Genomic DNA, 26342 nt, shown 5'->3' with positions numbered 1-26342 from the left:
GAAGTGGGATGGCTGGATTATATGGTAGCTCTATATTTAGTTTTCTGAGGAACTTCCATACTGTTTTCCATCCTGATCTCTGCAGAAAACAATAAATTCAGAAGTCACTGCAGAATAAAGATTCCAGGTAATGCCTCAAATACGTAATATGATTGGCTGGTTTGCTGAGCAGGAGACAGGCGCTCAGGTGGGCTGGCAGCAATGAGAAAAGCTAAAGCCAGTTTTCTCGCAACTGAGAAATGCTTGCGTTGTAGAAAGGGAAAAGGAGGGAAGAAAGGAAACAGAAGCAGGGGAGTGGAGAAGACTGAAGAGCAGTGTTTAGGAAGAGGGTGAGGGAGGGAGACCTTCACTGAGAGGGTGAAGGCAAAGGCCCCTCTCAAGTGCACAGAGAAACCTACTTATGTATATAAAATGGATGAAAAACAAGGGCCTACTGTCTAGCACAGGGAACTATGCTTGGTATCTTGTAATAACCTATAAGGGAAAAGAATCTGAAAAAGAATATGTACATATATGTCTAAGAATATGTCTATATGTATGTGTGTATATGACTGAATCACTTTGGTGTAACTTAAAACTAACACAACAACAGAGTTCCCGTCGTGGCGCAGTGGTTAACAAATCTAAGAACCATGAGGTTGCAGGTTCAATCCCTGGCCTTGCTCAGTGGGGTAAGGATCCGGCGTTACCATAAGCTGTGGTGTAGGTCACAGACACAGCTCGGATCCCATGTTGCTGTGGCTCTGGCGTAGGCTGGTGGCTACAGCTCCGATTCGACCCCTAGCCTGGGAACCTCCATATGCTGTGGGAGCGGCCCTAGAAATGGCAAAAAGACAAAAAAAAACAACAACAACAAAACAACAACAACAACAACAAAAAAAACTAACACAACATTGTAAATTAACTATGCTTCCATTAGTATAACAAGTATAAAAAAGCACTTGGTCCTGTGGCATAGCACAGCTGAGCCCCAGACTGTTCGAAGAACTTCTCCGTGTGACAGCATCCTTCAGTAATCACCATGGTGATAGAATCACCTAGAGAAATTAAATTATGGTAGATTATTAAGGTAAGAAGGTATGTCATATGTTTTGGAACAAATTCCATTAAAATGGCTCTTCATTTAAAAACGTTTTAACATGGAAGTGGTTAATTTTTGTCTAGAAACTGCTTATTTGGATACTTCATCTCTACACTTAGAACCTGCTAAGGTGCCTGTATTTATTAACGAACCTCAGTAGGCGTGATGTGAGTAGAATGAGTGAGCTCCAGCACTGATGTATTTATCCCCAGTGCAGGGGAGGCAGCTCAGGGCGTGCCCATTAGGGGGTGTCTCTCCCTGGCTGCCTGAACTTCAGCAGACTTCCTCTAGCTTGGCCTCTTCTATTGCTGGCTTTTGTTCTTTGCATCTGGCCCCAGGAATCTTTTCTTTCTTTCTTTCTTTCTTTTTTTTTTTTGTTTGTGTGTTTTTGCTATTTCTTGGGCTGCTCCCATGGCATATGGAGGTTCCCAGGCTAGGGGTTGAATCGGAGCTGTAGCCACGGGTCTACGCCAGAGCCACAGCAACTTGGGATCCGAGCCGCGTCTTCGACCTGCACCACAGCTCATGGCAACGCCGGATCGTTAACCCACTGAGCAAGGGCAGGGACCGAACCCGCAACCTCATGGTTCCTAGTCGGATTCGTTAACCACTGCGCCACAACGGGAACTCCAAGGAATCTTTTCTTCTCAAAAATCTGATGGCATCACCTTCTTCTCTCCTACCTCTTCAAAGCTGGGGGAAAAAAAAAAAATTCTGGGTTATCTTATTTTTTCATTATGCATTCTATTATTTTGTCCTTTATCAGAACACTTGTTCATGTGATTCCACAAACAAAACAAAATAAAATAGACAAACAGAGAATGGGGATAAGGGAGGCTGTGAGTGTCTAGGAGACTCGGGTGGCAAGAGTTTTTAGTCTACACAGATCCATTATCCGGCAAATAAGGAATTGCCTTTTTGCAGCTCTGGCCAGGATATAATGCTGGCTACACCTGTAACCCTGATTTCTGTGCAGGCCCTACAAGCCAAGATCGGCTTCACTTAGTGTGGAAAGTGACAAGTGAAGCCATTGACGAGCTGCACCGATCACTCGAGTCACGTCCTGATGAGACAGTTGTGGCAGAGGATCCAGTTGGGTTGAAGGTGAGCCGGGAAGGCCCCCAGGGCACAGTGTCCTAGGACAGTGTCCCAGCGCCCACGACGAGGAGGGGCAGCCACTATGAAAGTGCCCACCCGAGTGCCATTCTGACATAGCTTTTCTACAGATAACACTTGAATGGCTTCCCTTGCAGTATTTTCTTTTTTTTCTGTTTAGCAGTGAGAAGAAAAAAGACACTTTTTTTTTTCCTTGAGGTTGTAAAGTTATGTCTGTCTTATAGCAGTAACAGATCCATTTGTTACGTCTTGATTGGTGCCACAAGGATACAAAGGAATTGCTGCTCTTTTTTGGTTGTTGTTGTTTTGCCACACCTGTGGCATGCAGAAGTTCCTGGGCCAGGAACCGAACCCATGCCATGGCTGTAACCGAGCCACAACAGTAAAACACCAGATCTTCGACCCAGTGAGCCATGAGGGGACTCTAGGAATTGCTGCTCTTAATGAATTAGTTGGGGGTGAAAGTGCATGTACAACATAAGACAATTAGACAGTAACCTGAAGACAGACAATGTGCATTGTCATATTCTCTGGATTGTAGGCAAAGTACAGAGAGATTCAAAATAAAGGAAAAGTTACTCTAGGTCCGCAGTTATTTGTGGTGTAAAGAAACTGCAGGCCTAGAGATGGGATAGAAACCACATATTCCAGTTAGAGGGAGTGGTGGTCAGAGGGAAGATACAGCGATTGTATTGAATAAGTGATGATCAGGTGACCTCAGCCTGAGCTGGGAGCAGCAGGTGACATTCCTGAGCGGGAGGAGTCCCTCCTTGTAGAGTCTGGCTTTGGCGAAGGAACTTAGATTGGAGCAACTCAAGGGATGTTATGGAATCACTATAGAGTTTTGAGCAGGGGTGTTTTGGGAATGTTATTTAGGTCACAGAGCACAAGATACACTGGGGGAAGGAGAGACTAGAAGAGAGCACCCCAGTTAAAGGGCTACTGAAATTTATGTCTAGCAATGTAGGCTGGGGCATTGTCCACAGCGAGGAGAGACACATTTAAGAGATAATGAGAAAAAGGCGGCAGAGTGGCTGGTGAGAGTAGGGTGACCAGTCAGAGGTCTTGACCACAAGCAGTAGAAACTGCTGATGAAGCAGACAAAGCAGGGCTCTCACTTGAGAGTGAGAGAGGCGGCTCTTGGTAGCCATGCCGGGTAGTCGGCATAAATGACAGGACATTTATGTCCTCAACCGGGACATGCGGTTGAGGGTGGAATTCAGAACTTCAAGGTGAAACAGCAGCTTATCTGACAAGTAGCATAACAGGAGGATCACTTAAAGAAAATAAAAGTGTACCATATGGAGTCTCTGTATCCAGGCTTCAGCATAGCCCCTCATCAGGAATTTATCCTTGACTTCCGGTTTTTACCTTTGTCAGGTCCCTTTGCTGCTGCACCAGAAGCAGGCATTAGCCTGGTTGCTGTGGCGGGAAAGTCAGAAGCCACCAGGAGGAATTCTGGGTGAGTCTGACATTAGGATAAGAGCCAACACATGCATTGCTTTGTTCCGTCCCCTCAACACTGTGTGGGTAGATTTATTTTTTTCCCCCAACTTTTTCAAATTAAAGTATAGTTGAAATGGGTAGATGCTCTAACTCGCCATTTGACAGAATCTCTGGGAGGTGTGGCCAGGATGGAGGGCAAACTTCTAGGAGCAATGGCCAAAGCCAAGTTACCCATGGAGTGTCACGTGGGAGCCCTTATGGCTGCTTTGCGCCATCTAGCGGTAGAGGAAAGTACTGTCGCCCCAAAGTCAGACACTTCTGTCTCCACCCCTTCCTGCAGAAAGCATTTCACAGGGAGCCTCTTCATCTGAATTGAAGTCTAGTATGAATATAAGTGGTCTCTAGATCCAGGTCATGTTTCTGGTGCCTTAGCCGAAGAGGAGGTTAGAAGCAGGTTTTCCAGGCTCCAGACTGGGGACTCATCAAACTGAAATTTTCCAAGATGCTCAACTTCCAGAAAACATGACACATGTCCACCGTGGCTAGTAAGTTGCTGTGTTGTGTCCGCAAGACCAGCTGCACATTGGATGATTTGCTGTAATACACAGCATATAGTGGCTATAATTTATTACAGTAAAATAAAATGAATAATAATTGAGTTATTTTACTTTGATGGAAATCAAAAATCAGCAAAGGAAAGTGGCACATGGGGCAAAGTCCAGGGGAAACCAGGTTCCATTTCCAGAGGCCTTTCTGGGTAGAGCCACACAGTGTGTACCTAACTCTCCCAGCAGGAAGTTGTGACAACATGTGTACAATGTTGCCAAGCAGGGAAGCTTGTTAGAGAGTTGATGCCCAAGGCTTTTACTGGGGGGTTGGTCACACAGGCAGCTTTAGCCTGGCAGGAACTGAAGTTCCAGATTCCTAGAAGGAAGGCAGATATACAGCATAAACCATACTGTTGGAACAAGCAGTATAGGCATAGCGAGCCACTTGGGTCTGTTCTGAGAAGGGGGAACCATCCTGAAATCCGAGTTCTTAGATGCCCACCTTGTAAGCTGGCCTTTTGAAGGAGAGGGGTCAGCTGCTGCGCTAACTCTCTCTGCACAAAGGCAGAGCCAGAATTTGCACCAGAGCCCGTGCTGTGACATTTTACTTCTGCTCATTGGTGAGCTTCTTTGATGCGTGAGTGAGGGGCATGGAAGAGTGTCTTGAGCTAACGCTCGCTCTGGAAGTGCAGTGGTACAGGGGGTGGCAGACTATATCTCCTGGGCCTTTTCTGCCTTTGTGGGGTAAAAAGTAAAATGTCTAGAGAGCAGCATCAACCGCGATGGGTATCAGTGAATGCGCAGATAAGTGACAGCATAAGATGGAGCCTCGAATAAGACCAAAATAATAAGTTTTAAATATCACAAAATTCATAGTAAATATCTTGGACCTAGATCTCAAAAGAAACAGCAAGAAACAAAGTCTTCATTAGAGGCAAAGAACGGTGACCAGAATGGTGCCGACAGCAGAGGACACGGGCTGTTGTCTGCCCGTGGTTGCATCTCTTGAAGCTGATCAGATTCTTTGCCCTAAGTAATTACCTCTCCCTGTTTTTGTTTTTATTTTCCAGCGGATGATATGGGATTAGGGAAAACCTTGACAATGATTGCACTCATCCTGACCCAGAAGAATCAAGAGAAAAAGAAAGAAAAGGACAAAACCACGTCTTTGACTTGGCTTTCCAAAACTGGTATTGAAAAGTGCCTTGCAGACCTGTTGTTTCCTAAACCGTGCGAGCTGGTGGAGAGGAGGTTTTCAACTATGAAGGATGCCTTTGGTCATATTTAATTAATCTGTTGGAAAACAAATGTTAGACTCCTCTCCTGTGGTATCATGTCAATATGCTACCTAGAAGTCATCATTTTTTTCCTCTTTAATGTAAGCGTAGCCTAGCTTGACTTGTGTTTAGAAACAATTTTATGGAGAAAGCTAAGGCTCTAGGAAACTTACTTTAAGCCTATTGATTATTTTTGTTAATGTTGAGGATACACCTACAGGGTAGATACAAATTGGTTAATGTATTATTTTTCAAAGAAAGATCTGTCACAAATTCACATTTTAGCCATGACAGTGGACACTGTTGTCTGTGTTTTTGAAATCCCAGACATTTCCAGAGTCTAGACAATTTTTCTTATTTCAATCTGTTTTTATTTTTTTTTTAAATGAAAAAATTTTTTGGCCACACTCACAGTATGGGGAAGTTCTGGGAGCAGGAATCGAACCTGTGCCGTAGCAGGGACCCCAGCCACAGCAGTGACAATGCCAGATGCTTAACCCGTTGAGCCACCAGGGAACTCCTTCAACCTCTGTTTTTAAAATGTAATCACTGTATAAATACCTTAAAGGTCCGCTTGCCATGTACACGGTTATGTTTCTCAGTTGGTTAGGAAGTTAAAAAAAAATCTGGAGTTCCCACCATGGCGTAGCAGAAACAAATCCGACTAGGAACCATGAGGTTGCAGGTTCAATCCCTGGCCTCGCTCAGTGGGTTGAGGCTCTGGCGTTGCTATGAGCTGTGGTGTAGGTTGCATGCACGGCTCGGATCTGGCGTTTTTATGGCTGTGGCGTAGGCCGGTGGCTACAGCTCCAATTAGACTCCTAGCCTGGGAACCTCCATATGCCACAGGTGCGGCCCTAAAAAGACAAAAGACAAAAAAAAAATCTGTGGCTATCTGCTCTCAGGGCTTTTAGTGGCCCTGTTGCAGCTGGCTCCTGTGTCCCCATGTGGAGTAGCAGGACTTGTGTGTGTGTGTGTGTGCGTGCGCGCGCTCGCGCACACACACACACACACACACACACACACGATGGGGGGCAGCGATACAAGTACTCCATCAGGATCACTGACCAGTTCCAAAGTGATGATTGCTTGTCCCAGAGAGTTTTGTACTTAATCTTTAATGTGACTGTAACTAAGTTACGCTTTTCAGAGAAAAGTAATAATCCTCCCCCGGCAATGAATCAACTCACAAGTTAGGAAATGATCTAGCTTTTACCTTCTGGCCACTGTGAAAGTGCATTGGTGTTTTTTCTTTTCTTTTCTTTTCTTTTTTTTTTTTAAGACCGAAGTCATTTACAGCTCACTTTCTTCTCTTCGGCCTCTCTCTCGGACACATTTATAGGGGAAAATAAAGAAATAATTAAGGGATTTGAGTTAAAAGAACATCGCTTCCATTTCTTATTCTACTTCACGCATACCTCGTTTTATTGCATTTCACTTTATTGCACATCACAGACTTTTTTAACATATCGAGGGGTGGTGATAACCCTGTGTTGAGCGAGTTTATTGGTGCCATTTTTTTTTAATAGCATTGGTAATTCTCACAGTACTTCACATCCTCCACCAGTGGAAAGATTATGACTTGCTGAAGGCTCAGGTGATGGTTTGCATTTTTTAGCAATGGAGTATTTTTACATTGAGGAATGTGCCCTTTTTATTTCTATTTTTGTATTGAAGTATAGTTGATTTGCAATGTCATGTTAGTTTCAGGTGTCTAGCACAGTGATTCAGAGACATGTATATATGATCTTTTCCAGACTCTTTTCCCTTATAGGTTATTACAAAATAATGAGTATGGTTCCCTGTGCTATAGAGTAGGTCCTTGTCGATTATCATGTACCTCGTTTTTTAAGACGTAATGCTATGGCGTGCTTGGAGTTCCCTGGTGGCCTCGTGGTTAAGTGTCTGGCTTTGTCACTGCTGAGGCTCAGGTCGTTGCTGGGGTGCAAGTTCCATCCCTGGCCTGGGAACTTCCATATGCTTCAGGTGCAGCCGAAAAAAATGCTGTTGCACACTAATAGACAATCATATAATGTAAACATAATTTTATATGCACTGGGAAGACTGAAAGTTCATGTGACTTGCTTTTTTGTGATGTTCACTTTATTGCCAGGGTCTAGAACCAAACCTGTGATATCTCCGAGGTGTAAATGATGTGTAGAAATAAGAACAGGAAGTTCCCGTGATGGCTCAGGGGTTAATGAACTTGACTAGTATCCATGAGGATGCGGGTTTGATCCCTGGCCCCACTCAGTGGGTTAGGGATCCAGTGTTGCCGTGAGCTGTGGTGTAGGTCACAGATACAGCCCGGATCCTATATCACTGCGGCTGTGGCATAGGCTGGGAGCTGCAGCTCTGATTCAGCCCCTAGCCTGGGAACCTCCATATGCCTTGGGTGTGGCCCTAAAAAAAAGACAAAATAAATAAATAAGAACAGCAGTTGTTAAAAACATTGCGTGTTAAAAATAAACATCCGCTGGGAAAGAGGTCATGCCTTTAAGAAGTTAAAGCTATTTAATAAGGATAACTAGGTATTGATTTTTTTTTTTTTTCCCTCTCAAGACTCCTCTGAGTTCACTTCCCATCGAACACTCATCATCTGTCCCGCTTCCTTGATCCATCACTGGAAAAATGAGGTGCAGAAACGTGTGCGAAGCAACGAACTAAGAGTCTATCTCTATCATGGGCCAAACCGGGATCAAAATGCGAAAGTGTAAGTGCGGCGATTTTGCAGTCAGGTGGAGGTGCTCGGCATCTTCGTGTCAAGGGCCACAGAGACCTTACCTGCTGTCCCTGACATTGCATTTCATCAGGGCTGATGGTATTTGTGAAGACCAAAGGCATTCTCATCACCAAACAGCCTTCCCAGTGCTAAGAGAGGCCTCTTGAGAGAGAATGGTGTTCTGTTGCTCTATCCTGTCGCTCTGCTCAGCAGGCCGCCCTGTGGGTTAGCCTGAGATGCCTGAGTCGTCAGCCAGGTGCAAGGGGATGTGTCACAGCAATTCCATGATTGCCTATGCCACAGCCACACCAACGCCAGATCTGAGCTGCATCTGTGACCTACACCACAGCGCATGGCAATGCCGGATCCTTAACCCATTGGCCGAGGCCAGGGATCAAACCTGCGTCCTCATGGATGCTAGTCCGATTTGTTTCCATTGAGCCATGACAGACACTCCAAGATGGACTGTGCTTTAAGGGTGGCTTACTTTCTTGGGATTTTAGCATCACCTATGTCAAATCAGTACTAAATATTAACTCCCAACCCTACCTGACTTTCTGGTCTTGCCACATCACATCAAGCTTAACGTGATCCCAGAAGCGATCCTTGCTGACTTGGATCGGAAGAGGGAGGCTGTTTTAGGGACAGCAGGTAGACTGTAAAAATGACCAGGGGTAAGAGATAAAGGAGTCAGGCATGTAAAATTCACCTCTCCAGAGTCGTGTGTGTGAATTACGGACATGCATGAATTCTGCTGTCTGTCTTCCAGGTGCAGGCATTTTTATGACGGAATCAACTCTGCCTCTCGTCCTGGGTCTTGGTGGGCTTTCTTTTTTTTAACCATTTGGTTTCTGTTATATCTGTGCAGCCTCTCTACGTATGACATCGTAATCACTACCTACAGCCTTCTGGCCAAGGAGATTCCCACAAAGGAGCAGGAAAGAGAGGTCCCGGGCGCAGAGCTCAGCGTGCAGGTGAGGGGTGGGGGCTGCCAGGGAAGTAGAGTGGGAACCACAGATGGTTTAACAGGAGTCTTTTCACAGCATCAGAGATGGCAAAGGTACCCTCCTGGAAGGTCATAAATGCCCGAACTGGTCTACCTGGGGAAACACAGAAATCTTCCTTTTGTCCTTTGTCTTTCTTTTCCCCCGCACCTGTGGCATACAGACGTCCCGGGGCCAGAGATTGAACCCATGTCACAGCAGTGACCAGAGTCACACAGGTAACAATGTTGGGTCCTTAACTGCTAAGCCACCAGGGAACTCCTGTCTCTTTCTTTACTCTAGACAACCGCCTCAGTGATCCAGGTGGAGACTCGGTGGCTGTGTTTTTTAGAACTCGTGGTCACTGCCTGGCCGCCGTGGTGATCATTCTCACAGAAGAGAGGAAACCTCCCTTGTTGCGGTTTTCCTTTGAGAAGCTCGGGGGCGTACCCTCGGAATGTGTTTTATGTTTAGTCTTAGGACCAGTATTTTGATATCGAGCCATTATTCCTGCCTTCCTCCACCCGCTCCCCCAGGAAAAGGGGTTGCAAATAATAAGGCTACAGTGGGCCAGAGGCTAAATGATAACTGGGGGAAAAAAACCTGTCTGTTCGTTGCTGTGTCCAGGGTAGTCACAGATTTGAAGGCTTTGTGGCATAGTTATTATGGGCTTTTTTCCCCTGAAAGTACAGGGTTGTTCCAAGAATTACTCTTTGGAATATTCTTTTGTCCTTTGTGCAATGGGATAATCGCAGACTTGGGGAGCTCTCTAGAACCCTTCTCCATCTCATGACCAGCGCTGCCTCTTTGAGGATGATTAACTTTGCAGACTCCTTGATGGTTCCTGATAGGGCTCAGGCGAAAACCCTAATTCCTTTGAATGATATATTAGGCTTTTTACGGTCCTGCCCTACCTGAGTATCATCCCCTGCAGCCCAGCCCTCCCACTGCTCATTGGGCTCATGGGTACCATGGGCGGTGCGCTCCCCTCCACGCTCTCAGGCTGCTGTGCCTTTGTCCTCCCTCTGAATGGAGTGCTTTGCTTCCTTCATGGGTTAGATGTGTTTCCTAGACATTGTGCTTACTTATGTCGTGGTGCTCCATTAATTCTGCAAGTATCGAGTATCTCCTATGGGCCAGATGCTCTTCCAGGTTCAGCAGTGAACAAAGCTGACTAGATGCCTACTGTCCTGGATGAAATTATTCAGTGGGACTTGCTGTGTATAAATGAGTGTCATTATCTTGATATTTGTTTTGTTTTTTCCTCCTCCCGCTAAATTGTGAGCTCCTTGAGGGGAGGAACTGTCCTTTGTGTCTGGCTTAGTATTTTACCTGGAAAGGTAGACTTTAGTAAATTTTCAGTGGATTTTTGTAAGTTTAGGAAACATAGTAACTATTTTTGATTGAGTGGATTTGTAGACTCGACACCTAGTGTATCCCTGGCCTCTAGCCATTGCTCAAAAGTGGGTTGAAAGAATACAGAAAACTCAAATTAGGAAACATCGTACCCTTAAGCATCTTATGCTCAAGGCTCGGGCCCTCAAGGGGCTTGTTTTTTTGTTGTTGTTTTCTTTTCTTTTTTCCTTTTGTAGCTGCTCCTGCGACTTAAGGAAATTTCTGGGCTAGGGATCGAATTGGAGCTGTAGCTGCAGGCCTATGCCACAGCCGCAGCAATGCCGCTCCAAGCCGCATCTGTGACCGACAACACAGCTTGCAACAATGCTGGATCCTAAACCCACTGAGCAAGGCCACAGATCAAACCTGCATTCTCATGGACAGCATGTCAGGTTCTTAACCTGCTTAGCCCCAAGGGGAACTCCAGTGGACGTGCTATACCAGGAGAGTTCCCACTCTTGGTTTCTCAAGTTTAGTTCTTATTTCAGTTGTATGTCATCTGAGCCCTTGAACTTGAAGGTAGGAGTAGGTCTTCCGCACTTCTTATCGTCTCCCCTTCTCTGCTTGAAGACATGCACATTCTCCCGTTCTCTTGTCTGGTCCAGGGTACTGTCTCACCATTGCTTCGAATCGTCTGGGCTCGAGTCATCCTGGACGAAGCTCACACTGTTAAGAATCCCCGGGTGCAGACGTCCATGGCCGTGTGTAAGCTCCAGGCCCAAGCCCGTTGGGCTGTCACTGGAACCCCCATTCAAAACAACTTGCTGGACATGTATTCCCTGCTGAAGTGAGTAAACTCTTTGGGGGTTACATAAATGTGAACCCCGTCAGTGGCCCTTCATAATTATTTCATATCTCATGTTATGGCTCCGGTGTGTACCAGATTATCTCGTGTAGCAGATGGCAAGCCCGGCCACCTTTAAAGGACAGAGAAATTAATATTTATGAGAAAAGAATCTGTTGATTGACTGGCTGATATAGGATTTTGATTACATCCAGCCTCTAGAGCTGGAAAAATAAAGGGCCGATTACATTAAAGGAAACAAAAGTCATATGTCTTCAATCTAGGGAGTCTTTTGGGCTGCTTCTGCTTTAAAATATATGGCCTGGGGTCAGGACTACAATTTATTTGAAGCAAACAGAAAAAAATGCCAACTTTAAAATACTTGCTTTTATTCAGGTCAGCTCATAAGAGGGATATAGGATTTCTTTACTAGCCTTTGAAGTTGTAGGAATGAATTCTAGCAATTGGTTATATGTCCTCTTGTGACGATATAGACGTGGTAAATGGGAAAATTCACATTTTTATTAGGTGGTTTTATAATGCGGTTATTGGCTACGATTCTCTTGCTCTGTCTAGCAGAGCTGGGCTCTGAAATTGACTTTGAAAAATGATCGGAGGACAGGCGCCATCTGATTTGCTTTTCGTCTCATGTCTGTCTCTGGACCGCTCCTCCGTCCTCCCATGCTTCATTCCTGTTTTCCGTCCTCCTTCCTCAACAAAAAGGTTTCTCCGTTGTTCTCCATTTGATGAATTCAGTCTCTGGAAGAGTCAAGTTGACAATGGTTCAAAGAAAGGAGGAGAACGGTTAAATATTTTAACCAAGAGCCTTTTGCTGCGGAGAACCAAAGACCAGCTGGACTCCACCGGCAAACCCTTGGTAATCCCACCAACGCGTGTCCCCGGGGGAGGCTGGGAAGGCGGGTGACCAGCTGTCCACTTTGCTTCCAGAGCCTCCGAGGGTCCCTTTTCCCCGGGAGGAGGTCGTCAGGTTGCTGGCCTGCCCCTTGTGTCACAGCCATCCTGTTTTCAGGGGAGGGTGGGAGCTGCTGTCCACTGTCACCTTGGGGAATTTACTCCATAATAGTCAGCAAATCCGTGTAACTTCAGCCCAGCTGCTTTTTTCTTTTATTCTTCCAGGTGGAGCTGCCCCAGCGTCAATTTCAGGTGCACCGTTTAAAGCTTTCCGAAGATGAAGAGACTGTTTACAATGTTCTTTTTGCAAGATCAAGGTGTGTGCCGTGAAGTAGCACCTTCTCACATTTGTTGTTGTATTCTTATTTTTTCTTAGGAGTGGGTCAAGGGTCAAGTTTCCTCAAACCACACTTAATGGCATTATTGACAAATTGCATATCTGTGCCCTTTTATTAAAAATCTCCTTACCCCTTCCCCAGCTCATCTTTGTCTCATATACACATTAAACCTGTTCTCCATTGGCTTCCTTGCATCACAGGCCTAGGATATGCACGCTGTACACAAGGGCTTTCTGGTCCTCATGGGGCTTTATTAGGAAAGTACATCTCTTTGACTTTTGACCTGTCATCCAGCCTCTCATTGGAAATTTAAAAAAAAAACAAAAAACACTGCTCAGCAGTCCTTCTTATTATCTGTTCTTTGCATTTTCTCTAAAGCTTTTTTTTTTTTTTTTTTTTCCTTTTTAGGGCTGTATCTGCAGCATATGGAAGTTCCCAGGCTAGGGGTTGAGTTGGATTGCAGTTACCGGCCTACACCAGAGCCACAGCAGCTGGAGATCCGAACTGCATCTTTGACCTACGCTACAGCTCAGGGCAATGCCGGATCCTTAACCCACTGAGCAAAGCCAGGGATAGAACCCACCTCCTCAAGAATACTAGTTGGGTTCTTAACCTTCTGGGCCACGGTGGGAACTCTTCTAAAACTTTTATTTGTCCTTGAATTTCAAATTTACACTCTCCTACTTGATACTTTTCCCTTCTAATGGGAATAAGTCTTTCCTCTTTGTATATGGAATATTTTAATATTAATTAAATATGAATATTTAACTATTAACCAATACCAATTACTAATACATTATTGTGTTACATATTCCTCAATATTAAATTGATATTAAGTACAATACTAATATCATATGAACATATTTGTTAATGTTTAGTAATCATTTAAGAATGATTTGGGGAGTTCCCGTCATGGCTCAGTGGTTAACGAATCCAACTAGGAACCATGAGGTTGCGGGTTCGATCCCTGGCCTTGCCCAGTGGGTTAAGGATCCAGCATTGCCGTGAGCTGTGGTGTAGGTTGCAGACGCGGCTCAGATCCCACATTGCTGTGGCTCTGGCGTAGGCTGGCAGCTACAGTTCCGATTAGACCCCTAGCCTGAGAATCTCCATGTGCTGCGGGAGTGGCCCAAGAAATGGCAAAAAGACAAAAAAAAAAAAAAAAGAATGATTTGGCTTGTAAAGTAATTATTTTTTATTGCCTTTGGCCTGTGCTTGCTATGAGCCTGCCTTCATTTAGCAAGTCCTCTGTTATAATTTTTCACGGTCCTCCTGCAAAAAGAGTTAAGAAGTGACCACTGTAAACCCTGTTAGGCTTGGCGACCATTTGATGTGTTTTTTTCTTTTTTGACCTGATACAGGTCAGATTTGCAGTCTTATCTAAAAAGACATGAAACTGGGGACAGATCATCTGCAAGAAGCCCTGATAATCCATTCAATAAAGGTAAGCAATGAAAACTCATAAATGCAGGCAACTAGTGAAAATGTTGGTTGTGACGTGGTAAATTTACAGAAGTGGAGGCTTATGAATTCTTGATAACAGAGACTTGACCTTGGCTCAGACCTTAAACCAGAGTAAAATATATTGATCTGCAAGCACCAGACCTAGTGATCGAAACTTCTTTTTTGTTATTTTGAAATCTCCTTTATTAAAATACAAGTTGGTCTCTAAAGAAAACCAGTCCTTCATTTGGCTCAAGTGGTAGAGACATGAGTTGGAACTGTATTATTGAGTCTCACTCAGATCAAAGAAGTTTAAAACCACCTCATTTAGTTCACAAATTTTCCCCATATATCTGTTTGTGTTATTTATTTATTTATTTGTTTGTTTGTTTTTTTTGGCTTCTTAGGGCTGCACCCATGGCATATGGAGGTTCCCAGGCTAGGGGTCTAATCGGAGCTGTAGCCTCCAGCCTACACCAGAGCCACAGCAAGACGGGATCTGAGCTGCATCTGCGACCTACACCACAGCTCAGAGCAACGCCGGATTCTTAACCTACTGAGTGAGGCCAGGGATGGAACCCACAACCTCATGGTTCCTAGTTAGATTTGTTTCCGCTTCACCACGATGGGAACTCTGTGTTTTTAAGAAATTTATTTTATTGACGTAGAGTTGATTTACAGTGTTGTGTTAATTTCTGCTGTTCTGAGAAGTGACTCAATTACACACACACACACACACACACACACACATATATATTCTTTCTCATATTCTTTCCATTGTGGTCTATCACAGGGTATTGGATATAGTTCCCTTTGCTATACAGCAGGATCTTGTTATTTATCCATCCTATAAACACTGATTTGCATCCCTGCATTTCTGTTTTAACCCTGTGCTTTTTCCTGTGTCTGTTTTCCATCTTGGAAGTGGCCCAGGAGTTTGGGTCTGATGGGCCCAGACGCCCTGTGGCAGGAGACCTGCAGGGGTCCAGCACGGTCCACATACTGTCCCAGTTGCTGAGACTTCGCCAGTGCTGCTGTCACCTTTCTCTGCTGAAGTCGGTAAGCAAAGCCCCCCATGTGGGATCCTGGAGGGCCTGCGGACAAGTCCCCTCCAGTCTCCCGCAAATGAGATCCAGTCTGCTGCATGAAGGAAAATGGGACTTGGGGGTGTTTTTTTTTTATTTTGGCTGGGGCAGTAAGGAAGAGATGTTTATTTTACTTTATTTTATATTATCTGGAGATAATTCCCATGGTGTTGAGAAAAGTTTCTGTTATTTGCTTTGTTTTAAATAAGCTTTAGTTGGAGTTCCCGTCGTGGCACAGTGGAAATGAATCCGACTAGGAACCATGAGGTTGCGGGTTCGATCCCTGGCCTTGCTCAGTGGGCTAAGGATCCGGTGTTGCTGTGAGCTGTGGTGTAGGTTGCCACTGTGGCTCGATCCCATGTTGCTGTGTCTCTGGTGTAGGCTGGCAGCTGTAGCTCTGATTGGACCCCTAGCCTGGGAACCTCCATGTGATGTGGGTGCGGCCCTAAAAAAAAAAAAAAAAAAAAAAGGCAAATAAATAAATAAATAAAGCAGCTGTAATTTAGAACAGAAAATGGCATCTTGTTAAAAAGGAAATCATTTATGAATACTTTGGTATTTTAGGAGGTCATAAAGCTAATGTAGGCACTAGTATGAAATCTAGTTATGAAAACACCAGTATTTATACAGTTGGAAAAGTTGCCTTTCCATTAGATAGAGGCACATTCACAATTAACAGGAATATGTTATTCCTTTGTGTTTTCTTGGCAGTTAGCATGTATTTTCTCCTTGGTTATCAAGGATGCTTATTTTCTCTCTCCTTTCTCCGGAACTTTTCCAAATATTCTACAATGAGCATATGTTATTTTTATGAACAGAAAAAACTGCTCTTAGTATTTGAAAATTTTTATTTATTTATTTATTTTTTTTTTTTGTCTTTTTGCTATTTCTTGGGCCGCTGCCGCGGCATATGGAGGTTCCCAGGCTAGGGGTCGAATCGGAGCTGTAGCCGCCAGCCTACGCCAGAGCCACAGCAACGCGGGATCCGAGCCACGTCTGCAACCTACACCACAGCTCACGGCAACGCCGGATCTTAAACCCACTGAGCAAGGGCAGGGACCGAACCTGCAACCTCATTGTTCCTAGTTGGATTCGTTAACCACTGCGCCACGACGGGAACTCCCGAAAATTTTTTTTTTTACTGAAATAATTTTTTATTGAAGTATGTTATTCTTTGGAGGAGCTATAGTAATGTATCTTTTTTTGGTAGTAAGTTCTGTCTTGAGTTAGTAATAGCTTAATTAACTATGCTGTTCCAGCTGGGGATAATAGAATGCTCTTAAACACTGTCTGGCCCGTCTCTGTAAAGTTCCATCGTTTGACGTACTTATAATCCAGGGTTTCTCTGAGAAGATACTGATGGTTAATCTCAAGACATTTTGCTGGGTGCTGTGTTAAATGGTCAGCACTTCACTGGCACATTGCATGGCTCGCTGCCTCAACTACCCTCCTCTGTCCCTGTTCTGACTCTGCCCAGGCCCTGGATCCGACAGAGCTGAAGAGTGAAGGCCTGGTCCTTTCCCTGGAAGAGCAGCTCAGTGCCTTGACCTTGTCCGAACTCCATAGCTCAGAGTTGTCTGCTTCTGCGTCCCTTAATGGCACCTGCTTCAAGGTGGAGCTTTTTGACAGCATGAGGCAAAGCACCAAGGTACGTTGGTCACCTCTATTCTGGTAGAAAGACTTGGATGCCTCACACCTTTCGCCATGTTTGGAAGCCCCACGTTTGTCCAAGCAAGGATAGCCCTCGGATGGCAGAGCTGGAATGGTTAGATGTTCGCTGGTCAAACTCTCCCTTCAGTTTTAAATGCTAATTTCATTTCAAAAATAAAACTAAAGTCTTATTAGCTAGTGGGCTTTCAGAGTGGCTGGACGTGAGAGCAGATTTCTGGCATGGCTTCCTGAGGAAGGAACCTGTCAGGTTGATGCAGGCGACAGAACCCCAGAGAGTGAGCAGTTTGTTTGGGGAAAACGACAGAGGCTTGAGCCCTGAAGCTGTAGAACGTTTGAGCGCCAGTTGCTTTGCTTTGCTGAGAGGCTTCCGTCTGCAACTCTTGTTTCCTCCTCGCCTTCTGTCTTCGTTCATCCCTCTGTTCTGTTTCCCCTGAAGTGTTTGAAAGCTGAAGGGTTCTGTCCCTGGAAGGCTGAGGGTGTGTGACTCTGTCCCTCCGTTGGTCCCCTGGGAACGTGTCCCTTGTGCTTCGCGCCCTAGGAGGCTGGCTTCTCTCTGCAGTTTTCTGAAGCTGCCTCACCCTCTCTTCAAAGGCTTTAAAAATCTGTACCTAGAAAGGAGGTCACTGCCAAGGGAATGGCATTCACCTAAGAGTTACTTCTAACTGAGCTGTCAAAATGTTTACCTGGGTCTGCATCAGTAGGGATTGATAGGACCACACGAAGGGCACCGTATGTGGTCCGGCTCCAGGCCCCAGCACCCTTAGTTTTAAAACTGTGTTCCTGGGTGAAACTGCATTCCTCCTCATCTGTGCTCCTAACAACGTGTCTGATATTTGGGTCATAATTCACAAGGCTTCTTCACGTCAGCCCACTACTTGGAGTTCAAACCACTTAAGGTGGTTTCAGGTCGGGAGGGCAGTGTGTTCTTTGGTAGCGCAAACCTCAGCTCATCCAGAATGTGTCTGACATTTGACCCCAGCACATAGGCCTTGAATCTACTCTCCCCGCTGAAGTTTTTGCAAAGGACCCATTGCCAGCTTTTTCATGTGGCAATCAGCATTTTCTACAACCCCGAGGTGCCAAGACACACTGGGCACTTCACGTACCCGCTTTTTCTGTCCTTGCTTCTGCAGAGGGTACAGTCGTGGGGCTGTCTTCCTGTCCAGGCATCAGCGTGTTTGTTCAGTTAGGAGCGCTGCCTGGTCGCGGGGGGGCGCTGCAGGTTACCACCAATGCCACATCAGCCTGGCACGGAAGGGCTAAGCGCACCTCAGTTCGTCTGGCTCAGCTGCTTTGTACTGGCGAGGATGCTGAGCTCTTAACTGGGAGTTCTGAAGTGACACAGCCCCGTGATGGCTGAGTAAGGGCCCTCTTCTCTTGCCAATTCCTGGCCTGATCGTCTTCCTTCTCCCCAGTTCTCGAGAGGAACTGTAGGGCCCTTGGAGTCTTTTGAAAGGTATTCGCATGAGCAATCGGAAAAGAATAGAGCCAGCAGCTCTCCAGAGTCCTGTGCATGTGGTCTTACCACCTGGTCCGACATAGGCTCGAATGTGCCCCGAAGGGTTTCGGGAAATAGCCAGCGAGCTTGTTGGGAAGCTTTAGGGCGGGTCCCTCAGTCTGGACAGGTCCTTTCTTCAACACCGTCTGGAGCTGGCCTCAAACTGGGTCAAGCTCTTTGACCTTCTTCCATAAGTTTTAGGATTAATACCCCCTCTGGTCCAGCAATGCCCTGGGTGCTCGAGGCACAGAAGTGAATGCTGCCTCCATGGAGCATCTTAGGCCGTGAAAGCAAAAGATGATTAATATAAGCAATTACTAGTATGAAAAAGACCATGATACAAGAAAGAAAATGTGCTGTAGGAGCATTAGACCGACAGCGGGGACCAGGATGAAGTGGGGTTACGCTGACCATAAGGCCGTGCTAGGCAGAGGGAGCAGAATGGACAAAGAGGAGACAAAGCAGGGCTTAGTGGATGGAGAACGTCTGTATCACCGGAGCATCATTTGAAGAGGGCCTCCTGAGGGATGAAGGCGGAGCTGTGAGCAGAAGGTAGGGCAGCAGCAATTTGGGAGGTCACTGTAAGGAACCTGGGTTTATTCTCAGTGGGAAGCCACTGCAGGGGCTTTAGCCGAGGAGGAACATGAGAAACTGACATTCTGGAAATGGCCCTCTGGCTGCAGAGAGGAGAGGGGGGTAAACCCAGAAGCAGAGAGGCCGTGGGGGAGGCCGATTCCTTCATCAGGGGAGAGAAAATGGAGAAAAGCAAATGTGCTTAAAACTGCATGTGTTAATACCACCTTTCCCCAGATTTCATCGCTGTTGGCAGAACTGGAGGCAATCCGAAGAAATTCAGGGTCCCAAAAGAGGTAAATGCGTAATTTCATCATCCAAGTGTCGCTTGTAATTAAGCAAGAGCTATTTACTGGTTGCTGTTGTCGGTGGTTATAAATCTTAGCTTTTTATATCAAGAACCTTGAGTCACGCTCGGCAGAGCGCACTGAGGTTACATAGCATAAATTCCCTGTGATTTCTAATTAAAATATTTGTGGCACTGCTTGAAAAGGCAGTCCCTAGAGGATCAGAGAAAGCTGAGCATCCAAAGGAGTGTTTAAGAATAGAGAAGAAGCGGGGTCCCCTGGTGGTACAGTAGGCTAAGCTTCTGGCATTGTCACTGCAGTGGCTTGGGTCGCTGCTGGGATGTGGGTTCAGTTCCTGGCCCCCAAACTTCCAATTGCCGTAGGTGGGGCCAAAAAAAAAAAAAAAAAAGGTACAAATAGAGAAGAATGATCTCAAGAAAAGCTGGAGAGTAACACATGGGGAAGGGAGGGAGAGGCGTGTGATCAGACAGGGAGCCCCCAGGGGCTGGGAATGTTCTAAGCTGCATACTGCTTGTAAGAAGGTTCATTTGTTATTTGCTATACTTTACTGGGTGTTGTTCACGCATTTGTAAATAGAGGTATTTTGATCTAAAAACCTAAAACTCTGGGTAAGCAATGAGATCCTGCTGTGTAGCACTGGGAACTATATCTAGTCATTTGTGATGGAGCATGGAGGATAATGTGAGGAAAAAGATGTATATATGTGTGTGTGACTGGGTCACTTTGCTGTGCAGTAGAAAGTTGACAGAACACTGTAAACCAACTATAATGGAAAAAATAAAAATCATTTTAAAAAAATTTAAAAAATAAAAATAAAAACCTGAAACTTTAAGAGCCTGGGGGAGGAACAGAGAAGCCCTCGAAGCTTGTTGTTCTGACTGGCAAAGGGCAGGGCTTGTTCTCCTTTTCTTCAGGAACACAGACCCCCCTGGATGAGCACAGGACCCCCAGATAGTCGGAGGCTGCAGCCATTTCTTTAGTTTCGCCATCCCTTTATTCTGACTGCATTTAGCACTGGAGAGGCTGTGGACTGGATCTAGAAATAACCAGAAGCATTGTCATCTTATAATGTCACCCAAGTGTGGACCTTTCCCCTTAGGTGGCAGAAGGCCTTTCTTGGTCCATATTCAGTAACTGGATCTTACAAATAATGGGCATTAAAGCTCTGCAGATGAGTTTGCATCACCTCATTGGGGACACTGGGTTTCTGTTTTATCCTTCCTTCCAGTGTCATCGTCTCCCAGTGGACCAGCATGCTGGAGGTTGTAGCCTTGCACCTCAAGAGACACAGAGTGACTTATGCCACCATCAATGGCTCTGTCAACCCCAAACAGAGAATGGATTTGGTGGAGGCGTTTAACAGCTCTGGAGGCCCTCAGGTACCAGCTGATCATAGCAGAGCTATGGAGTTAGGAGCAAATCGCTCTCAGTTATACAGAGAAGATTTTAACATAGGAACCCAGTTCAACATTATTCATGACTTTGGGATTTCCCTTGTGACACCGCAGGTTATGGATCTGGCATTGTCACTGCTGTGGTGTGGGTTTGATCCCTGGCCTGGGAACTTCTGCATGCTAGGGGCATAGCCCAAAAAAATATCATAGCCTTGATCCCACTAGATGGTGTTTTTGTTTTTTGTTTTTTTTTGTCTTTTTAGGGCCACACCCTCGGCATATGGAGGTTCCCAGGCTAGGGGTCGAATCAGAGCTGTAGCTGCCGGCCTACGTCACAGCCACAAGCAACACCAGATCCGAGCCGCATCTGTGACCTACACCACAGCTCACGGCAACACGCGATCCTTAACCCACTGAGCGAGGCCAGAGATCAAATCTGTGTCCTCGTGGCTGCTAGTCAGATTCATTTCTGCTGAGCCACGACGGGAACTCTCCCACCAGGTGTTTTTAATTTCCTTGACATTTATTAGGGTACAAATCAAAGGGTGCAAATACCCTAAGAGAATAAATTACGAGGGCTAAAAGGAGAGTGAGAGCAGAACTGGTTAGGATCAGGAGAATCTTTGTGGAGGAGGCCAGCCTGGAAGGATGGGTGAGATTTTGACGTTGACATGAGGAAAGATGGAGGGAAGCGGAAGGACCAATGGTAGGAATTTGGAAGCACCCGTTGAGTGATGGGCAGGAGACTCATAGTGATGGTAGTGGTGGGGGGCAGGGCTGATGGAACAGACAGAATCTGATTAATGGAAAGTTCATTGAGCTGACCACCCCTCTAAGTGGTAGTATCCTTAGTTTTGACAGGCACGCACTTGATGTTTTGAGATTGACTCAGTCAAGAAAAGGGTACCTGAGAATTTTGTCAAAGCTGAGGCAGGGGAGATAGCCTCTCAGAGTTTCCAAACGGTGCATTTACCACAGCAGGAGGAAACGTGATAAGAGCGTCTTGCTTATTTGTGTGGACCTCGGGCTCGAACCTGAGCCAGAAAGCGAGGTGCTTCATGAGACCAAATCTGTGTAACGTTAATGATGTGCTTCCTTTTGAAGGTCATGCTGATCTCTCTCTTGGCTGGAGGGGTTGGTCTAAACCTGACTGGAGGAAACCATCTTTTTCTTCTGGACATGCACTGGTAATGATTCTGGATTTTTCTTGGGTTGTCACAGCATATCAGGGGAACCAGAGGGGCAGTAAGGCCTGCCTTTTTATCTTGAGCGTGCTCCGCTAGGATTGTGGAGATTCCTCTGTGCAAACGTGTGTATAGATACAGAGCAGAATGGTGTAGGGCTAGTTGACGGCCGTGATTTCCCGAGCAAGCGAGGCTTCAAATGATGATTTAAAATAGTCTTATTTACTTTACTGTGAAGCTAACATCTGTTTCCATGGAAACTGGGAGCAGGGCTTTTCTTCATGGCTAAGAGCTCCATCATCATCCAATGAAGAACTTTTTCCTCTTCAAAACACCGTATTTCAGACATACTTGTTGATGTTCAAGGAAATCTCACCATGGTGAAGAGGCAGAACTGTTACTCCAAAAGGGAAAAGCAAAAGAATTTTCTAGTGATGTTAGACACACACTTAACACACAGCCTTGGACTCTCTGCACATAGTGTCAACACCAGGAGTGCGGCAGTGTCCTTCCTAGATACGAGGTGAATGATTCATGCGTTGCTAGGAGGAAGTGTCCTAATTCACTCATCCCAGTTTTGATTTTCCAGTTACGCCCATCAGGGATTGCTGCTCCAGGCACTGTTGCCAGGGATTGTCACTTGTTAATCCTCCAGGCAGCCCAGAGGGGCACAAACAGGCCAACCTGTTATTATCTTCCTGGAGAATGTGTTTAGGTCTTACCTGGGACTCCCCCATACGTGAGAGTGAGGAAAGCCAAGTGGCAATTACACTGGTCTCTAAACTGGAGAAACATTAAGCAAGATTTTGAAGAGGTAAGATGAGAAACTAGTTTGGAGTTGATAATGAGAATCTATGAAGAAGGAAACAAATTGTCTCCTTAATTGAATCAGAACATATTAAAATTGGAAAACGTATGAGATCATTTGCCTGCCCTCATGTTTCCCAGTAGCCACCTGAAGCCCAGAGGGTTGAGGTTAGATGACTTACCCAAAGTCATCCAGCTAATGACTGACCAGATTTGAGCACTGGTGTTACTGTGTTACTTAGAGTTTTCAGCTGATGGTGGTGTGAAGCGTTACTATTAGCAATCTGACCCCAGTTTCTCCTGAGAAGGCAAGAAGGTTGTCTGGAGCTTTCCCAGGCCCATATAGACTAGAACGGAAATCTATAGACTTTTTCTGTAAGTATTTTAGGCCCAATATTAAGTACTTTAGGCTTCACCAGCCGTATAGGTCTCTGTCACATATTCTATATTGTAGGTGTTTGATTTTGACTTTTTACAAACCTTTAAAAATATAACAACCATTCTACAGAGTTCCTGTCGTGGCTCAGTGGTTAACGAATTCGACTAGGAACCATGAGGTTGTGGGTTCGATCCCTGGCCTTGCTCAGTGGGTTAAGGATCCGGCATTGCCATGAGCCGTGGTGTAGGTTGCAGACGTGGCTCGGGTCCCGCGTTGCTGTGGCTGTGGTCAGTGGCTACAGCTCCAGTTGGACCCCTAGCCTGGGAACCTCCATATGCTGCGGGAGCGGCCCTCAAAAGGCAAAAAGACAAGGAAAAAAAAAAATATATATATATATAAAACAACCATTCTTAGCTTGTGAACCATACAAAGACAAACTGTGGACTGGATCGGGTCCATGGTATTTGCCCACCCTTGGTCTGGGATGTCGGCACCTCTGAACTTCACTTTTCTCCCAACAGGAATCCATCACTTGAAGATCAAGCCTCTGACCGAATTTACCGGGTGGGGCAGCAGAAGGATGTTGTCATACACAGGTAAGTCACGGTCATCCAGAACCAAGCGCTGCCTGCGTGAAAATCTGCTTTGGGTCATATTTGGGTCATATTTTCCCAGTATCTAAAATATTTGATTGTCACCTTAGCAACAGTACCCATGGGTCCCATCCTCCTTGGTTCTCAGTCAGGGAGGGAACACAGGCAGTTTGGGGGTAACCTTGGAGTTGGTCCCAGCAGAAGAAGAGAAGCTTATGTACAGGGCGAGCCTCGTCTCAGTCGAGGCAGCCCACGAAATGACTCTTCTCTCCCTCTCGCTCTCCCCCTCTCTTTTTTTGCTTAACTTTCATTTTGACGTAATGTCAGACATATAGAAAAGAATGTAAGAATTATTACAAGAATACTGCACAGTTCTTGAATGCAAGAATAATACAAAAAAATTCCTGTACACTGTGACACGTGTGTGTGTGTGTGAGCTTTTTTCTGGACCATTTGACAGTAAGTTGCAGACCTGATGCTTCTTTCCTTCTAAATGCTAAAACAGGCATTTCCCTGAAAATGACATTTTCTTACATAACCATGAGAACATGACCAACACCAAGATGCTAACAATGACACAGTACTGTTATCTGATCTGTGGATCTTATTCAGCTTTGCCACTTGTCCAGGTGATGTCCTTTCCAGCAGAAGAAAGCTCTAGGTCCTGTGTAGCATTCAGTTGTGTTGACTCTTTCGTCCCCTTTAATCTGCAACGGTATCTCAGACGCTCTTTGTGTTTTAGGATAGTGACATTTTTAAAGTGCACAGGCCAGTTATTTTGGGGAATGTCCCTCCTGTCTTTAAAAACAATGACAACACTTCCCTTGACCATACAGTCCACCCTAGCCAGAGACCTTTTTCTCCCTTCCTTTTTGTTGCCAAGTTTCCTGAAGAGTTAGAAATCATCGTCTGTCTTTTCTTGCTTATTTCCGATTCATTCCTCACCCTTTACAAACTGGCTTTCATCCCTGTTGCTCCACGGAAGCTGCTCTTGCTGGGGGCGGGGTGGGGGGCATCCGTGAATTCCAGACTTTGCCAAGTAAGCAGTTATGTCAGTTGTTCCGTCTGTAGCTCTCAGCTCACTTTGTATGCACCTCTCTTAAGAATCCATCTACTGCAGTGAGTCCAAAATCTGTATTTTCCATTCTTAGGTCTCTTAAACTTCAGGCCTGCAAATCCACATCCCCATAAAATATCTGAACGTGGGAGTTCCCGTTGGCTCAGCGCTAACAAACCCAGCTAGTATCCATAAGGATGTGGGTTTGATTCCTGGCCCTGCTCCGTGGGTTAAGGATCTAGCATTGCCATGACCTGTGGCATAGGTTGAAGACGCAACTCAGATCTGGCGTTGCTGTGGCTGTGGCGTAGGCCAGCAGCTGCAGCTCTGATTCCACCCCTTAGCCCGGGAACTTCCATATGCTGCAGGTGCAACCCTAAAAAGAAAAGATCCCAAGCATAGGTAGACATTTGAGTATGTCATTGGATATTTTGCTTTGGGTTTTTGACTGTTGGCTTACATGTCTGTTTTTCAGATTTGTTTGTGAAGGAACAGTGGAAGAGAAAATCTTGCAGCTCCAGGAAAAAAAGAAAGATTTGGCCAAACAGATCCTATCAGGATCTGGAGAATTTGTTACCAAGCTCACCTTGGCAGACCTCAAAATCCTTTTTGGCATCTAACTTCATGTTTCTGGGGCTCAGAATAGTGCCACTGTTGGTTTGTATTAGGGTCTGGGCATAACAACTAAGAAGCTTTGAGCTCTCCTTGGCATTCCACTTCACTGGCAACTTACCCTGTTAACCAGTTGGGCGACCACTCATGTTAACGCATCAGCTTATTTAATGAGTGACATAGAAACCAATAAATTACTTCAGATAAAATGCTTTAGGGTTAGATAATTTGGAAAACAACTCTGGGAGAGGGGTACAGCACAGAGAGCCCTCTGTCGCCTCCCTCTTCCCAGCTGATGCGGGAGCCAGTGTTCCTGCCTTTTCTAACACAAGCTCCATCCCACCTCCATCTCTCCTGCCAACAAGTCTGCTCCAACCATTGCTACGGGCTGAGCCGAAGTGGGTCCCTGTGGCCATTCCTCTGTAGTAGTTTCCATCTAGGCAGTTCCTCCTCTCAGGCCTAAGGTCAAGGAGGCACTTGGTACATGATATATAGGTCATTGGTATTTGTATCATCGTATCATTTAGAATTTGCTCTCCTGTCATTTAGTGTTATTATATCATCTTGTATCACTATCATATCATGTAACATTTATGTCATATAATTTCCCTTGGGTATCATTTTTATAGTATTTGTATTTTTACAGATTTACAGTTAATCTGTAGCACTTGGCATCATTACTTCATTTAGTGTTCTTGTATCATTTAGCATTTGTACTGTCATTGGCATAATCCAGTAAACACGTGCAGCCAAGATAATGCTTCGTGTTCACTAACCTCCATTTCCCTTCCCTCCTGGCCACCAGAGCCCACATTTCCTAGTCTTCACTGCAGTTATCCAGGCCCATGTTCCTGAGTTCTAAGGCAGTGGGATATGGAGAGAAGGGAAGTAAGTCACTTCTTATCTGCCATCTACAACTTTGCAACTGACTCATGTTGCTGCTTCTGTGGCCCACTGCATGTGGAGGCCCTGGTGGAAGACGACAGGGCCCTAGAGAATTTGAAGCCACTACATCAGAGATTCTTCACCTGCTGTTGGCCATGGACCTTTGGTAGACTGGTAAGCCTCAGTTCCCGAATGAGAGCAGATCAAAGCCTGCCCTTCTCAACCCTATTGGACTCTGACATGACCAAGAA

At 45.5% G+C, this 26342-nt stretch overlaps 1 protein-coding gene across 2 annotated transcripts in view; it reads left to right on the top strand.

The window, feature by feature from the left end:
* TTF2 (transcription termination factor 2) overlaps positions 1 to 25417 on the top strand; it is a 42353-nt gene extending 16936 nt beyond the window's left edge. For both annotated transcript variants that reach the window (XM_047784911.1, XM_047784910.1), the window contains exons 8-23: positions 2058 to 2185; positions 3578 to 3659; positions 5262 to 5381; positions 8031 to 8181; positions 9059 to 9164; positions 11174 to 11355; positions 12076 to 12229; positions 12490 to 12581; positions 13964 to 14046; positions 14971 to 15104; positions 16608 to 16778; positions 19110 to 19168; positions 20409 to 20559; positions 21679 to 21761; positions 23466 to 23540; positions 25070 to 25417. In XM_047784911.1, coding sequence (XP_047640867.1) covers positions 2058 to 2185; positions 3578 to 3659; positions 5262 to 5381; positions 8031 to 8181; positions 9059 to 9164; positions 11174 to 11355; positions 12076 to 12229; positions 12490 to 12581; positions 13964 to 14046; positions 14971 to 15104; positions 16608 to 16778; positions 19110 to 19168; positions 20409 to 20559; positions 21679 to 21761; positions 23466 to 23540; positions 25070 to 25214 — 1916 coding nt within the window. In that variant the 3' untranslated portion in view covers positions 25215 to 25417. The remainder of the gene's footprint in view (positions 1 to 2057; positions 2186 to 3577; positions 3660 to 5261; positions 5382 to 8030; positions 8182 to 9058; positions 9165 to 11173; positions 11356 to 12075; positions 12230 to 12489; positions 12582 to 13963; positions 14047 to 14970; positions 15105 to 16607; positions 16779 to 19109; positions 19169 to 20408; positions 20560 to 21678; positions 21762 to 23465; positions 23541 to 25069) is intronic.
* Positions 25418 to 26342: the final 925 nt, after the last annotated feature.

Source organism: Phacochoerus africanus, chromosome 6 (assembly GCF_016906955.1).
Source record: "Phacochoerus africanus isolate WHEZ1 chromosome 6, ROS_Pafr_v1, whole genome shotgun sequence".
NCBI lineage: Eukaryota > Metazoa > Chordata > Mammalia > Artiodactyla > Suidae > Phacochoerus > Phacochoerus africanus.
The sequence above is the reverse complement of the archived record's forward strand: the minus strand, read 5'-3'. Positions and strand labels throughout refer to the sequence as shown.